This window comes from Microcaecilia unicolor, chromosome 1, assembly GCF_901765095.1.
Source record: "Microcaecilia unicolor chromosome 1, aMicUni1.1, whole genome shotgun sequence".
NCBI lineage: Eukaryota > Metazoa > Chordata > Amphibia > Gymnophiona > Siphonopidae > Microcaecilia > Microcaecilia unicolor.
In genome coordinates, this window is record NC_044031.1 from 196696196 (window position 1) to 196710378 (window position 14183).

The 14183-nt window shown below is 41.9% G+C and overlaps 1 protein-coding gene across 1 annotated transcript in view; it reads left to right on the forward strand.

Moving 5' to 3' along the window:
* ARPP21 (cAMP regulated phosphoprotein 21) overlaps window positions 1–14183 on the forward strand; it is a 419327-nt gene that overhangs the window by 184784 nt on the left and 220360 nt on the right. Inside the window, exons 11-12 of the mRNA XM_030203507.1 lie at window positions 1390–1449; window positions 11516–11742. Of these exons, the coding sequence (XP_030059367.1) occupies window positions 1390–1449; window positions 11516–11742 (287 nt within the window). The remainder of the gene's footprint in view (window positions 1–1389; window positions 1450–11515; window positions 11743–14183) is intronic.

A 14183-nucleotide genomic window follows, 5' to 3' on the forward strand; every position in this document is an offset into this window, starting at 1 on the left:
TTGAGGGTGCCCGGTTATAAGTTTAGGAAGATGATATTTTGAGACCATTCTGGCCCTCTATATCCAAACAAGAGAATTACAAGGGGGCATGTCAGAGGCATGTTAAGGGCGGGATCTGAGTGTTCCTAACACTTGGACGTTTTCCAGCCATAATGGATCAAAACAAAAGTGTCCAGGACTAAAACATTTTGAGCTAGACCTGTTTTTATAATGAATAAGGCACAAAAGGGTGCACTAAATTACCAGATGATCACTGGAGGGAATCAGGGGTGACTCCCCAATACCCCCCCCCCAGTAGTCACTGACCCCTCCCACCCCCACAAATCTGAATACAAATATGATTTAGCAGCCTCTATGACAGCCTCAGAGGTTAGAGCCAGGTCTATTAGAGCAGCATGCAGGTCCTTGGAGTAGTGTAGTGGTCAGTGCAGTACACCATGGCATGGGAGACTCTGGTCCCTATCACCCTCTACCTGTCACATTTGTGGAGGAAACTGTGAGCCCTCCCAAACTCACCTGAAACCCACTGTACCCATGTATAGGTATCCCCTTCACCTATAAGGGCTATTGTAGTGGTGTACAGTTGTTGGCAGTGGGTTTTGGGGGGCTCAGCAGACATGATAAGGGAGCAACAGTGAGAAGTGTACCTGGGAGCATGTTTTTGAAGTTCATTGCATTGCCCCCTAGGATGCCCCATTTATCTCCTGGGATGTCTGGGACACCAATCTACTAAAAATGCTGGTCTTTCCTACATCCCAATGGCTTTATTTTCTACATTTTTCACTTGGACATTTTTTTTTTTTTTAATGGCCCAAAAAACAAAATGTCCAAAGCACAAAACCTTATTAGAAACAGTATTTTTGAAAACAAGAGATAGATGTTTTTCTTTTTTGAAAATGGACTTCTTTCCTATTCAGATTTTGGATGTTTTTTGTAAAACGTCTAAAGTCAGACTTAGACGTCATATTGAAATATCACGCGATATAGCCAGCTATCTGCTAATTTCAGCGCAAATTGGGCCACCGAAATAGCAGGCCTATCTTTGGCCAGTTTCAACTTAACTGGCCAGCACTGAATATTCACTTAGCCTTTTAAGTTTAAGCCAGCCCCCCAAAAACCTGGATATTCAATGCCGGAAACAGCCCGATATTGAACATCCAGGCTCAGCGTCAACCGTGGGAAGCAGCCCAGCTGACTGCAGTGGTCTGAATATTGTCCTTCAGGACTTGAATAACTTGTTTTGAAAAAATTGTAGCAGTACCTGAAATCTGTAAGAGGTCAGAGATTTTCTTATATAGGTAATATTAGGTGTATGACAAAAGTTATTACAGTCTGCAATGACTTTTTTAATGATCTTTGTTTTGTTTTTGTTTTTTTTACAATTTTTAGCAGGCTCTTGGAAGACAGTAATATATGTAATGATACCCAAAAGAAAAGACAGTTATTCAGGTGCGTATGGTTCAATATAGATTTCATGTCCTACATCTAATAATGTAGGGAGCAATTATCAATTAGCTTATGCAGTTTGTGAACTATGCCTGTGTTCTTAACAATGACTGCTTTATGCACAGTTTCAAAGGGAAACTAACCACATCACTTGTCTCTGAAAATTAGTAAACTCAAGTCTGCATGTTAAAAACATCCACAAACCTGGCACCTGCAGTTTGAGCAGGTGATGGGAGGGATGGCAAAATAGTGTGCATACAACTGAAAAACAAATTTATGTGCACTTTTTCCTTCTTCCACCTCAGTACATCCATGTGACCCTATCTATTTTTTTCTCCCCGGACGGTAAAAATACACCCACTATAAAAGCCCTTGCATAATTTTAGTTGACTTGATGAGGAAATTCTTTCAGCCAAGCCTTTTTGCTAATGAATGTTTATTTATAAGGATATAGGCTCATTGCTTTTCACTGGTATCGCAAGGTGAATTGCATTCAGATGTAGTAGGTATTTCCCATTCCCCAGAGGACTTGCGCTTTAAAAGTTCAATATTCAATGTGATTTAACTAGTCACTAAACCAGATGCTGCCACTGGATATCCCCTCTAACATCCTAAGCTGAAATCAGCTATGTTGTAGGTGGCCCGGGACCAAGTCGGCACTTATGTGGTTAACAGCAGATATTCATCACTTAACCACATAAGATAAGTGGAGAAATCAAACTGCATAAAACACAGTCCTATCTTTATCCAGTTTCACCTATCTAGTTGAGGGCTGAATATTGGCCTTAATCAGATAAGTGCCGTCCGTCCACACACACCCAGATAGTCGAGGCCAGTGCCCAGACATGGCCTGGCACTGAATATCAGGGCATAAAGCCAGAGGCAGTTAAAAATAATGTTCACCTTTACCAGCTGAATATTTACCCCTAAGGCTCTGAGTTGCTGGTGGTGATGCAATGGGCACATTGGTATTTGAAACCATAAGCTGGTATATGCATAAGAGTGCACACAGATTTACAGGTTTTTGGAGCAGATGTGTTTATTTCCGCAATGGCATTTTTGCACCATTGGAACTTGTTCTGGAAGTCTGTTTTTTAAAGGCAGATGTTGCCTTCATAAAATAGGCTCCTCAAAACCACCCTGTTATGAAATTATCACTTTATTTAGTAAATAGGTCGCATCGACAATAATAGGATTTGCATTAAAAATAATGCATGTCAAACTGCTTTAATGCATTAGTGCACTTCCTTAAAACTAGCCATAAACTTGTATCTGAGGCAACAGAAGGTGAAGTATCTTACCCAGGGTCACAAGGCGCCTCAGCAGGATTTGAACTCAGACTTCATATAGTTATTTGTCTGCACTGATGGCTTTTGAAAATTGCCATCTTCATGAGGTAACATTGTATCATAGTAGGGGATGGCTGCATTTTCAAATGTCAAACAGTTATGTAATGAATGAAAATAAACATCACTACCATCCCACTGCCAAGTCTGTCTGTCATGCTTTTTTTCACTGGAAGCCCTCTGCAGTTCTGATCAGGCAGCAGAACAATTTTACCTGTCTGATTTATTTAAACTGGTTTGATGCCCACATCAGTGTTTTCTCCAATTCCGATCCTGGAGTACCCCTTGCCAGTCAGGTTTTCAGGATATCCACAATGAATATGCATGAAAGAGATCTGCATATAATGGAGGTAGTGTATGCAAATCAAGTTCATGCATATTCATTGTGGAAACCCTAAAACCTGAAGCATTCCAGGACTGGACTTGGGGAAACACTGGTCTACATCATAGTTTTTACGAAATGTAGGGGTTACTAACATTATTTTGCTAATCTCTTTTTAATATGCTTTTGATGGTGCCACCTCAAAAGCAGCCAGCAGTCTGTCAGCACCTCATTTACTTGTGTGGTGTTCAATTTAAAATGCCAGTTGACAGTGCTGCTAAGGACAGCTAATTAAATGTTGGCTGTGTACAGGTGGCCCAGTCTGTTGAAATCAATGCAGCTGTCCTCAGCTGACCTCCAGGTCTGTGCAAATGGTCTACCATTTATTAAGCCTGTCATCTTTTACAGTAGACTTTGATTTTAGTTGCTCTTTTTGTTAACTTTTTAAGAGAGAGCTTCATTAAAATAAGATTTTAAAAATAGAAATGCACTATGAGCAAAGTCATGTAATAAGGATGAGGACAAAGTGAAGGGTATTTTGGTTTGTTACATTCAGATTCTATATTAGGTGCCAAGATCTAAGATGTACATGTAACTTAATTGGATAATGAGCCATTTAAGAGCAATAATTGGAAGTGAACAACCAATTTTTGACATTAACCAGCACTAATTTGGATTTGCACACATAGGGCCTGAACTCTATATTACTGGATGCCCAAGAGGTAACCTGGAGGGGCATAATCAAACGCGAACGCTTAGCTCCATGGGCATCTATGTCCAAAAACGGGTACGTGAAGAGGTGGGACAGACCGTATTTTCGAAAAAATAGACGTTTTTCAGCTGAGCATTTGTTTTTTTTAGCGATAATGGAAACTAAAAACACCCAGCTCAAAAACGTCCTAATCCGAGCCATTTGGTCGTGGGAGGGGCCAGGATTCGTAGTACACTGCCCCCCATGATATGCCAGGACACCAACTAGGCACCCTAGGTCAGTGCAGTGGACTTCAGAAAAAGCTCCCACATGCATAGCTCCCTTACCACGGGTGCTGAGCCCCCAACCCCCCTCCCCCAAAACCCACTACCCACAAATGTACAACACTGTCATAGTTCTTAGGGGTGAAGTGGGCACCTACATGTGGGTACAGTGGGTTTTGGAGGCCTCCCATTTACCAGCACAAGTGTAGCAGGTGGGGGGGAATGGGCCTGGGTCCACCTGCCTGAAGTGCACTGCGGTACCCACTAAAAGTGCTCCAGGGACCTGCATACTCGCAGGCCTCTAGGACTTGTTGCTGCTGTATAACATTGGCACACCAGTTGACACCTGAAGACTAATCTCTCCAAAAACGCCCTTTATTGGAATAAGCACGCTTACTCACAGTTAACTGCAGATCAGAGGTTGTGCCCCACTGGCAACGAGTCTCCCTGGTACTGAGATGAACAGTAGGTCAGAGCTGGCAGAATGGTGTACAATGCCCTCTTTCAGCCACATTCAAGGTAAGATCTAAGTTCTGTAACGTGGCTAACACGTGAAAGGGATCTAAAACTGGCTTACAAAAATGGCCACTACCTCATGGACTACCGGAAACAAAACAGGGCACACTCTGACCCAGTAAGCAGGGGGAAAAGCACCATGGGAGTAGAGCCTACCAACTGCCAACATCGTGAGCATTTGCCACAAGCTACTGGAATCACGGAGCCCAATACCCTACACCCACCACAATGCATTGCTGATGTGACTCTGCAGTGCGCATAACATAAAAGGTTTCACACTCACCCGAGAGCCACATCAGAACCAGGGAAAGGCTGTCAGAGGATAGAACACATTCTGCTGTCATGGAGGTGGGTACGGCATTTGAGGCTGGCATAGAGGCTGGGAAAAAAGTTTTTAAAGTGGGTTTTTTTTGGTGGGAGGGGGTTAGTGACCACAGGGGGAGTCCGGGGAGGTCATCCCCGATTCCCTCCAGTGGTCATCTGGTCAGTTGGGGTACTTTTTTGGGACTTGTTCGTGAAAAAAAAGGTCCACAAAAAGTGACCCAAAATTGCGGTAAAAACACCTTTTTTTCGATTATCAGCTAAAGGCGCCCATCTCTCCTTGGCCGATAACCATGCCCCAGTTCCACCTTCACCACGCCTCCGACACGCCCCCGTCAACTTTACCCGTTTCCGTGACGGATTGCAGTTGGAAACGCCCAAAATCGGCTTTCGATTATACCGATTTGGGCGCCCACGGGAGAAAGACGCCCATCTCCCGATTTGGGTCACAATATAGGCGTTTTTCTCTTTCGATTATAAGCAGGATAGTATGCGACCCAAAAAGGACGCATGGCCATGAGAGGGGTGTTCCGAAAAGTTGGGCACAGTGTTATAGAATATGGGGCATCTAAGCCCAACTTGTGTGTCAGTATTTATATCAGATTTCAGCTGTTGTAAGTCCAACGCCCAAAGTTGGTCATGGGAATCTGCCCTAAGCACTATTCTATTAAGGGCACTCACCCGTTATAGAATAGTTTTCAAGTTTTTTACAATTTTGCTACCCTTCTAGGGGAATCCAGTCAGAGCAGCTTACAATCTAAAAGGAAAGGGAGGTTTTGAGATGCACAAAATTGACTTAACATGCACAGTAGGGCATGCGCCCTCTATAGGATAATGCTTTGTGCTGAGGTTGTCTGCTATATCTTTTTTGAGATGCAGCAGCCAGACTTGCACACCATGGAGTGATGCAAAGGTATTATTATAATTTCAGTTTTGTTCTCTATTCCTTTCCTAATAATTCCTAACATTCTATTTACTTTCTTAGCTGACCTTCACATTGAGCAGAGGGTTTCGAATCATCAACAGTGATACCTAGAGACTTTTACTAGGTGGTGACTCTTAATGTGTAACCTTGCATCATATAACTATGGTTTGGATTCATCTTCCCTACATACATCACTTTGCACTTGCTCACGTAAAATGGGCATCAAAATGGCAGATGACAGTTTCCCAGTCTCATAAGGTCCATTTGCAATTTTCCACAATCTTCTTGTGATTTAGCAACTTTAAATACCTTTTGTGTTGCCAGCAAATTTGTTCATATCATATTCCTGTTTCCTGTTTCCAGATCATTTATAAAAACACAGCGGTCCCAGCACAGATCCCTGGGGAACCCCTCTATATAACTTTCTCCATTGAGAATATTGACTAACTTTACTCTCTGTTTTCTATCATTTAAGCATTCCTGATTCACAATAGGACACTGCCTCCTATCCCATAACTCCCCAGTTTCCACTGGAGTCTTTTTTGAGGAACTTTGTCAACTGCCTTTTGAAAATCCAAATACACAATATCAACCAGCTCACCTTTATCCACATGTTTACCCACTCCTTTAAAGAAATATAGCAGATTGCTAGATCTGAATAATTATAGGCTAGTAGAACAGTTACTATATTTTTAATGGAGTTCTATTTAGTTTTATGTATTTATAATAATATAAATCGCTGTGATCTTATGTATTTAAGCTAAGCGGTATAGCAAATGAAACTATAAACTATAACTGTTTGGTAGAAATCCTGAAAATAAATTGGTTCCTACTGCATCTCTGCAGATTTCTGGTGAGTCGTTAGTGCCTGAACTGTTGTCAATCTGGTTGCAGGCTAGATTTTTCCACTGAGTGAGCGTTGATGGATTCTGTTAAAATGTAATCAAGATAAAATTGAAAGTACTAGTGAATCCCAACAGGAGGCTGTGTTATCCTTCGCCTTTAGTCCACTAAGGGATAGCCAATTGATTCCCTGTGCCACTGGCTGTGCCATTCATTAAGAATCAATTTTGTTGCCTACAATGTTACAATATTTGACATCACTGGCAGAGAGAAAATTCAGAAACTCATGGTTTCATATCAATTGTGCAATTGTAGACTTCAGTTAGTCAAATGTGACAAATACCCTTGAAGAAATAAACAAGTATCTTATCGGTGCTGAGACTTGATAGGTTAAATCATATGGTTGGATTACAGGAACTGGTTGAATTAGAGGAACTGGTTGAATTGCCATCTAGTGTTGCACTGAATGGTGTTTCTCTGCCTTGGTCCATGAAGGCTGAACATCTAGGGGGTCTTTTTACTAAGGTGTGCTGAAAAATGGCCTGTGCAAGTGTAGACGCGTGTTTTGGACAAGCGCAGATCCATTTTTCAGCGCACCTGTAAAAAAAATGCATTTTTAAATATTTTGGCCGAAAATGGACATGCAGCAAAATGAAAATTGGTGCACATCTATTTTGGGTCTGAGATCTTACCACCACCCATTAACTTAGCGGTAAGGTTTCATGCATTAACCGGGCGACTAGGTAAAATGCCTTTTCTGGCGCACGTAGTGGATGCATGTAAAAAATGAAATTACCACCCGGGCCACGTGGTAGCTGGGCAGTAATTCCAAACTGACACACAGGCGCATGTAGGCACCTACACGGCTTAGTAAAAGGTCCCCTAGGTATCCTTTTGGATTCAAAACTTTCAATGCACCTTGAGACAGCATTTGTAACAAAAGGAGTGTGTTTTCTTCAGTTATGCAAATTAACATAAGTACATAACTGTTGCCCTACTGGGACAGACTGAAGGTCCATCAAGCCCAGTATCCTGTTTCCAACAGTGGGCAATCCAGGTCACAAGTACCTAACAAGATCCCAAATCAGTACAATACATTTAATGCTGCTTATCCCAGAAATAAGCAGTGAATTTTCCCAATTCCATGTTAATACTGGCTTATGGACTTTTCTTTTAGGAAGCTATCCAAACCTTTTTTAAACCCCGTTAAGCTAACTGCTTTTGCTACCTTCCCTGGCAACAAATTCCAGAGTTTTACACATTAAGTGAAGAAATATTTTCTACAATTCGTTTTAAATTTACTACTTTGTAGCTTCATTGTGTGCCCCCTAGTCCTAGTATTTTTGGAAAGAGAGAAGTTTTCAACACGGGCTACTGTTAAGATGTGTTAATTTTCCGTTAACCTGAATTATTAGTAACTAGGTCTCATTGCATAACATACGGCCTATGATAAAATAACATGTCAGAACGATAGCCCCCATTGATAACGATGTCCCTAAATTATCAAACTGTATTATTTGACCAAAAACTTTTTGCTACTTTGATTCATGTTTGTGTTCTCTCAGCTTGATTATTACTGTTCACTGGTGGTAGGTTTGTTCAAAGATCCTCCAAGTGTGTCATGTCCAGTGGTGTGCTGGAGCTGGCTCTCACGGGCTCGAGAGAGCCGTTTGTTAAGTTTTTAAGAATTTTGGGAGCCGGTTGTTAAAGTAGGTCTCCCCATGACTACTTTAACAACTGACTCCCAAAATGTGGACTTGGGCCCCCTCCTGAATTCTCTTTTACTTTGCTGGCAATGATGCTGGCCCCACAAGCCAAGTAAATAGACTGCTGCTGCTCCCTGCTCCTTGTTTCTGACTCTGAGCATCAGGTTGGGACTTTTCATGCAAGCGCAAGAAGGTTCCATCATGCTGCTCAGAGCCAGAAACAAGCAGCAGAGAATGGCGGCAGTCCATTTATTGGCTGGTGGGGCTCGGCAAAGGTATGCCTCGCGTGCCTGCACAAGGGAGGGGAGAGAGAGGCATGTATTCCTCCTCCCCCAAATTTCAGGGCCAGCTATGCCTGGAGAGAGAGCCCATTGTTACAAATTTACCAGCACACCCCTGGTCATGTCCCCTACCTCAACGCAAGTGGCGTCCTCGGGCTGCGCAGGGTCCCGTCGACACGCACACTTGACTGGCACTGCCTGAGCCATGTGTGTGTAGTCCTCTCTGGGTTTGTTCAGAGAGCAATGGTTGCAGAATTGCTTTGCTTCCATGCAGTTGTTTCCTCTCGCTCTCTGCCTGGCTTCCAGGCTTCTTGATTGCTTTGCTTTCCACCACATGGGTCTGCTCTCTCTCTGCCTGGCTTCCCTTGCTTCTCTCTTATTGGTCTTCTGGTTCCTCCTTTCCCTGCTCTTGTCCTATGGCTGTGCCCCTTCTCCCTGCTGATGTCAGACGCCAGCACTTTATCAGCTGAGCTCTCCCTGGACTCCATGCTTCTGCTTCTACTTTGGTAGGTGTTTCTAACTCTGTAGTCTGCTTCTTATCTACTGGTCCCTCATTACTGACTTTCGCCTGCATCTGGATTATTCTCTTGCCTGCCGCCTGCCTACTGATTTGCCTGTACCTAGATTACTCTCTTGCCTGCCGCCTGCCTACTGACTGCCGCTTGTACCTGGATTACTCTCTTGACCTGCTGCCTGCCTGGCTGATACATTCATCACCCCGCTTCCAGCTCCGTCCCATAAGTCCTGCAGGCCGCCCGCACCTAGGGACTCAACCTCTGGGGAATGGCAGTCAGCGCAGGTGAAACCTGGGGTTGTCTAGCCACCAAGCAGAACCTGGTCCAAGTACCGGACTCAGCAGCGCTGTACTTGGTACAAGAACTCACATGTCTGACAAAGTGCCTCCAGCTAATTCAGAATATTGTAGGTAGATGGCTCCATTTCTTGGTACTCTGCATTGGTGACTTAAAGTTTTATCCAAAAACAAACAAAATAAAACATGGAAAAGAAAATAAGATGATACCTTTTTTATTGGACATAACTTAATACATTTCTTGATTAGCTTTCGAAGGTTGCCCTTCTTCCTCAGGAAGAAGGGCAACCTTCAAAAGTTAATCAAGAAATGTATTAAGTTATGTCCAATAAAAAAGGTACAGTATCATCTTATTTTCTTTTCCATGTTTTATTTTATTTGATTTCTATTGATAACCTTAAGAGTGGACTAACACGGCTACCACACTCCTCTACTTCCAAAAACAAAGAAATCCCCAAAATATTTGTGAATGTAAACTCCCCCCCCACCCCCCCACACACACACAATCTCACTCTCACTTAAGAAAATATTCTTTCCAAACACATTTTTTTCATTCTCTTAGCTATCAAAATCCCTTCAACTTTATCTGCTGTGTCAATAATTATTTATTATTTTTATCACTCAAGACCATATAAAAGCAGCACGATGACGATATTATCTGAAAGATTCTTTAGTAAGATCTTCTTTTTTAACATCATAACTATTAAAAGATCAAAATAGGGAGCATTTTCAATGTGGGCAATGTGTGGTTTGTCCACATACATGTTGAAATTAACTGATTTTGTTCCTCCTCAGCTTGGTTTTGAATATTGATTGAAATCGTGTACTAACTGTGCTTAAAAAGGGGTAGTATATACTATTATTTGTCCATGCAAGATAATAGACATTGGTAAAACTACTCAGGGCCTTTTTTTACAAAGCCCCACTAATGATTCTCGGTGCAGCAAATGAGAGGAAGCCCATTCAGTTCCTATGGAATCGTTAGTGTGGCTTTGTAAAAGAAGGTATCAATCAGTGAAACTCGTTTTGTGATCTGTACCACTATTGAAGATATGAAATATTTTGTTGTTGAACTAAGACAGTTTCATGGTGGTAATTTATCACGGATCTTATTTCACCAAATCTGATCAAATTTCATCAAATTTTAGGAATCGGATAAAGACTAGGCTACTCAGCCAGGCTCTTAACTGAAGTTACTGTTGTATCTGTGTATGAATGGTTTGGATATGTCTTATGCTATTTTTAAAGGATTGAATAATCTAGTGGTTAGCAGAGCAGGCTAAAAACAAGGAAAGAGAGTTCAAATCCTACTAATACTCTTTGTGACCTTGGAAAAGTCATTGAACCTTCCTTTGCCTAAGGGAGAAACTTATAGCTAGCTGTTAAAACTATTAAAGATGTTTTGCTAGTGGTCCCATTTGGGACCTAGTTACAAGGAAATATGTTAAGGACATTAGTGTGCATTAATGTGATAATGCACATTAGTAACTCTAGCTATTTGATTTTAAGCCCTGTGGGAAGAGGGAAATACCTATTGACTCTGAATGTAACTCACCTTGAGCTAATATAGACCCTCAGTCTGGCTAGTAGATGTCACCACTGAGTGATAGCCGAGACACTCTCCTTCTAGGGGTTAGAGATGGAAACAGGATCATGATGGCAGATAAAGATCAAATGGCCCATCCACTATGTCCTCCTCTCCCTAAGAGATCCTAAATGTTGCTTTTGCAGCATCTCCAGCACTGGCTAGCCATACGTAAGCTGGCAATCAAGCCTAGATTCCCTGCATAGTAATATGTTAGCACCTGCCACTTAGGTATTGGGATAGCCAGATAGATACAAGTGTTAATAATGATAGAAGAGATATGTAAATATAAAGCTGGTGTTCAAAGATAGTCCTATCCACTTTATGAATTACAAAGTCATTTGAAGCACTCCAACCCATTGTCTTCTCATTATGTATCTATAAATATATGTTCTTATATTTCCTCTCCTTTTTTTCACTTTGACTATGGTTCTCTAGGGGTAATAGAGACAGCACAGGAAAGACATCTGGAAGTCGGCAGAGCAGTACGGAGAATGACCTGAAGTGGACGGACCCAAGGCCATGGAGCAGCACAGACTCAGATAGTTCCGGTCGCAATTTGAAGCCATCCATAACAAAAACTGCAAGTTTTGGTGGAATAACTGTCCTGACGAGGGGTGATAGCTCAGCAAGTAACAGGAGTACTGGAAAACTATCTAAAGCAGGTAGCTAGTACTGTATAGGTTTCATTTCATTTTGTATTTCTATTCTTTTTACCCCCCCCCCCCCCCAAGTTAGACTCAAAGCAGTTTACATAATGTAATAATATAAAGCATAATAAAATTCCTAGAACAGACTAACCCTCCCCCCCACACACACATTCTTTCACTAGAGAATAAAATAGGCTGCATCATAAGCTATAGAAATTAACGCTAATAAACACAATCTAAAGCCATTCACTCTCACACTAATAACAGCAAAATATGACAAAAAACATCGCCTTCATAGGGGTGTTTTTACTAAAATGTGGTGGTTACTCAATTACCGCCCAGTAACTAATGGAATCTTTTCCAATATATTCCTCTACAGTCACAGCACAATATATATATATTTATTTAGCATATAAGTGGGGTTTCAGATTTTGTATATCATAACGGACACCAGCTGCTGGCCCATCAGAATGTAAGGATGAAGACGCAACTCCCAAGCAAACACTAAAGGAATACCATCCTAACAGTCCTCAATCTAGAGAAGTTCTTTATTTTCTTTCCCTTTAATATTTTGGGTGAACCACAAACCTAGCTTCCTATTAGCAGCTTTTTAGAAGAAACTCAAGAAGTTCACTTTGAAAAATCACTTGTTATTTATTTATTAGGATTTATTTACCGCCTTTTTGAAGGAATTCACTCAAGGCAGTGTACAGCAAGAATAGATCAAACATGAGAAATATGCAATAACAGCAGTAAAAATATTCAAATAACATTAACAATAATTGTGAATAGAATATTTTTAGTAGGTTGAGCTCCCAGTGTCTCTTCCATAGAGAGGCAAAAAGATTAATATGCAAATTAGTAAGAATGACTCCCTGCATGGCCTACTCTAAATCCAGCTGTTTTCGTACTCCCCGTTTCTTTCAGTCTCTACTCAACAGCACCCACCTGCATCCCCTTCTTGAGCTGGAATGAAATATGAGGCTGTCAGTGTCCTTAGGTCCTGCCTTTCAGCCTTTTCTTTGACGGCAAATTTCTGCATATCTGGCTCAGAAGGGGAGGACCCCCACCCACTTTCCTCCTAATTATCCCCAGGAAGGAGATTATAGTGGGCGTCTTTTACTAAGGTATGTTCACATTTTTAGCGTGCGCTAAAATTGTGGGCACGCTAAACGCCATAGGAATGCATCGGCGTCTCTAACGTTTAGCATGCCAAAAACATGAGCGCACCTTAGTAAAAGACCCTCGGTGTCTCTTGAGAATCTTGAGAACTGTAGGCTCCTCCTCCCTTGTCCTGATTGGAGCATTGTCAATCCCTAGGTGGAGTAATGATCCCAGCTTCCTAAACTTCCAAGATTCTGCGGCTGTGCTCCCCTTCCCAGCTCTTAAAAGGCAAGACTCCTTTGCATTTCCTGAACTTCTCCTTTCCCTTAAGTCCAGTGGGGATTTTCCTTCCTACATTCAGTTGCAGTTTCTTACCTCCCTCCGCCCCCAAACTTCTAATATCTGCTTTAAAGTACGGAAGAACAGCTGCTCTATAATGTGGGATTTTATTCCAGGCATATAAGATGGTCTCTTATAGGACTTTTCCCTCAAGTGTCCTTAAGCACAGACACCTCATTATCACTACATAAATAGATAAGACCATATGTTAACAAAACACACATGGTAAAACATTATTACTAAAATATGGGTGCAAAAGATCCCCCCATTACATAAGAGAGTACATAATAGCCAGCAAAACTACCCATGCAATATATGATTCTATTATATTTTATCCCTCCATTACAAATGAAGCATAAATATAAATGGCCACATTGGTTCTTCTCAACACACAAAACCTAACGAGTCAGCAACGTGGTTTTTACACTGGTTCTATCCAGTTTAGCGAGCTCGGAGTTCAGCAAGACATGCACAAAAGGGTTCTCAGAGTTCTTTTCCTGTCATGGTAGGAGCTAATGAAAATTGTATGCAAAGTTATTATAATGAGCTAATTACTATACAAATGTGCATGCAAAGTGATGCACATTCATTTTCCGAGCGATGCACAGAAGCAGACTCTACTTTTATCGTGGAAAATTTAATGGGAGGTCTGTAGCTGTCGATCCGGACAGTTCTTTATGGTTGTGGGGGTCCTTTGCCACTCCTGCAGGAGGAGAAGGACCAGCACTGGAGCAGGGAGATCGCTGACCACGGTGGGGGGGGGGGGGGCAGGGAAGACGTGAGTGCCCCAGGAAAGCATTGTAAAAAGGGCTGTGTGAGTCAAACAGCACCAAAGAAAAGGAAACCTCCCCAAAAGGAAAGGGACAGGCTAGAACAAAAGGTCACGGCTCCTGCTGTGAAGTTATTTCCTCTGGCAGTGTCAAAACAAAGTTGAATAAAGCTATACACCAGCTTTCTTACACACAGCTTCTTTGCGTGTATTAAAGCCGTATACAAGGGTCATTCTGAGTATA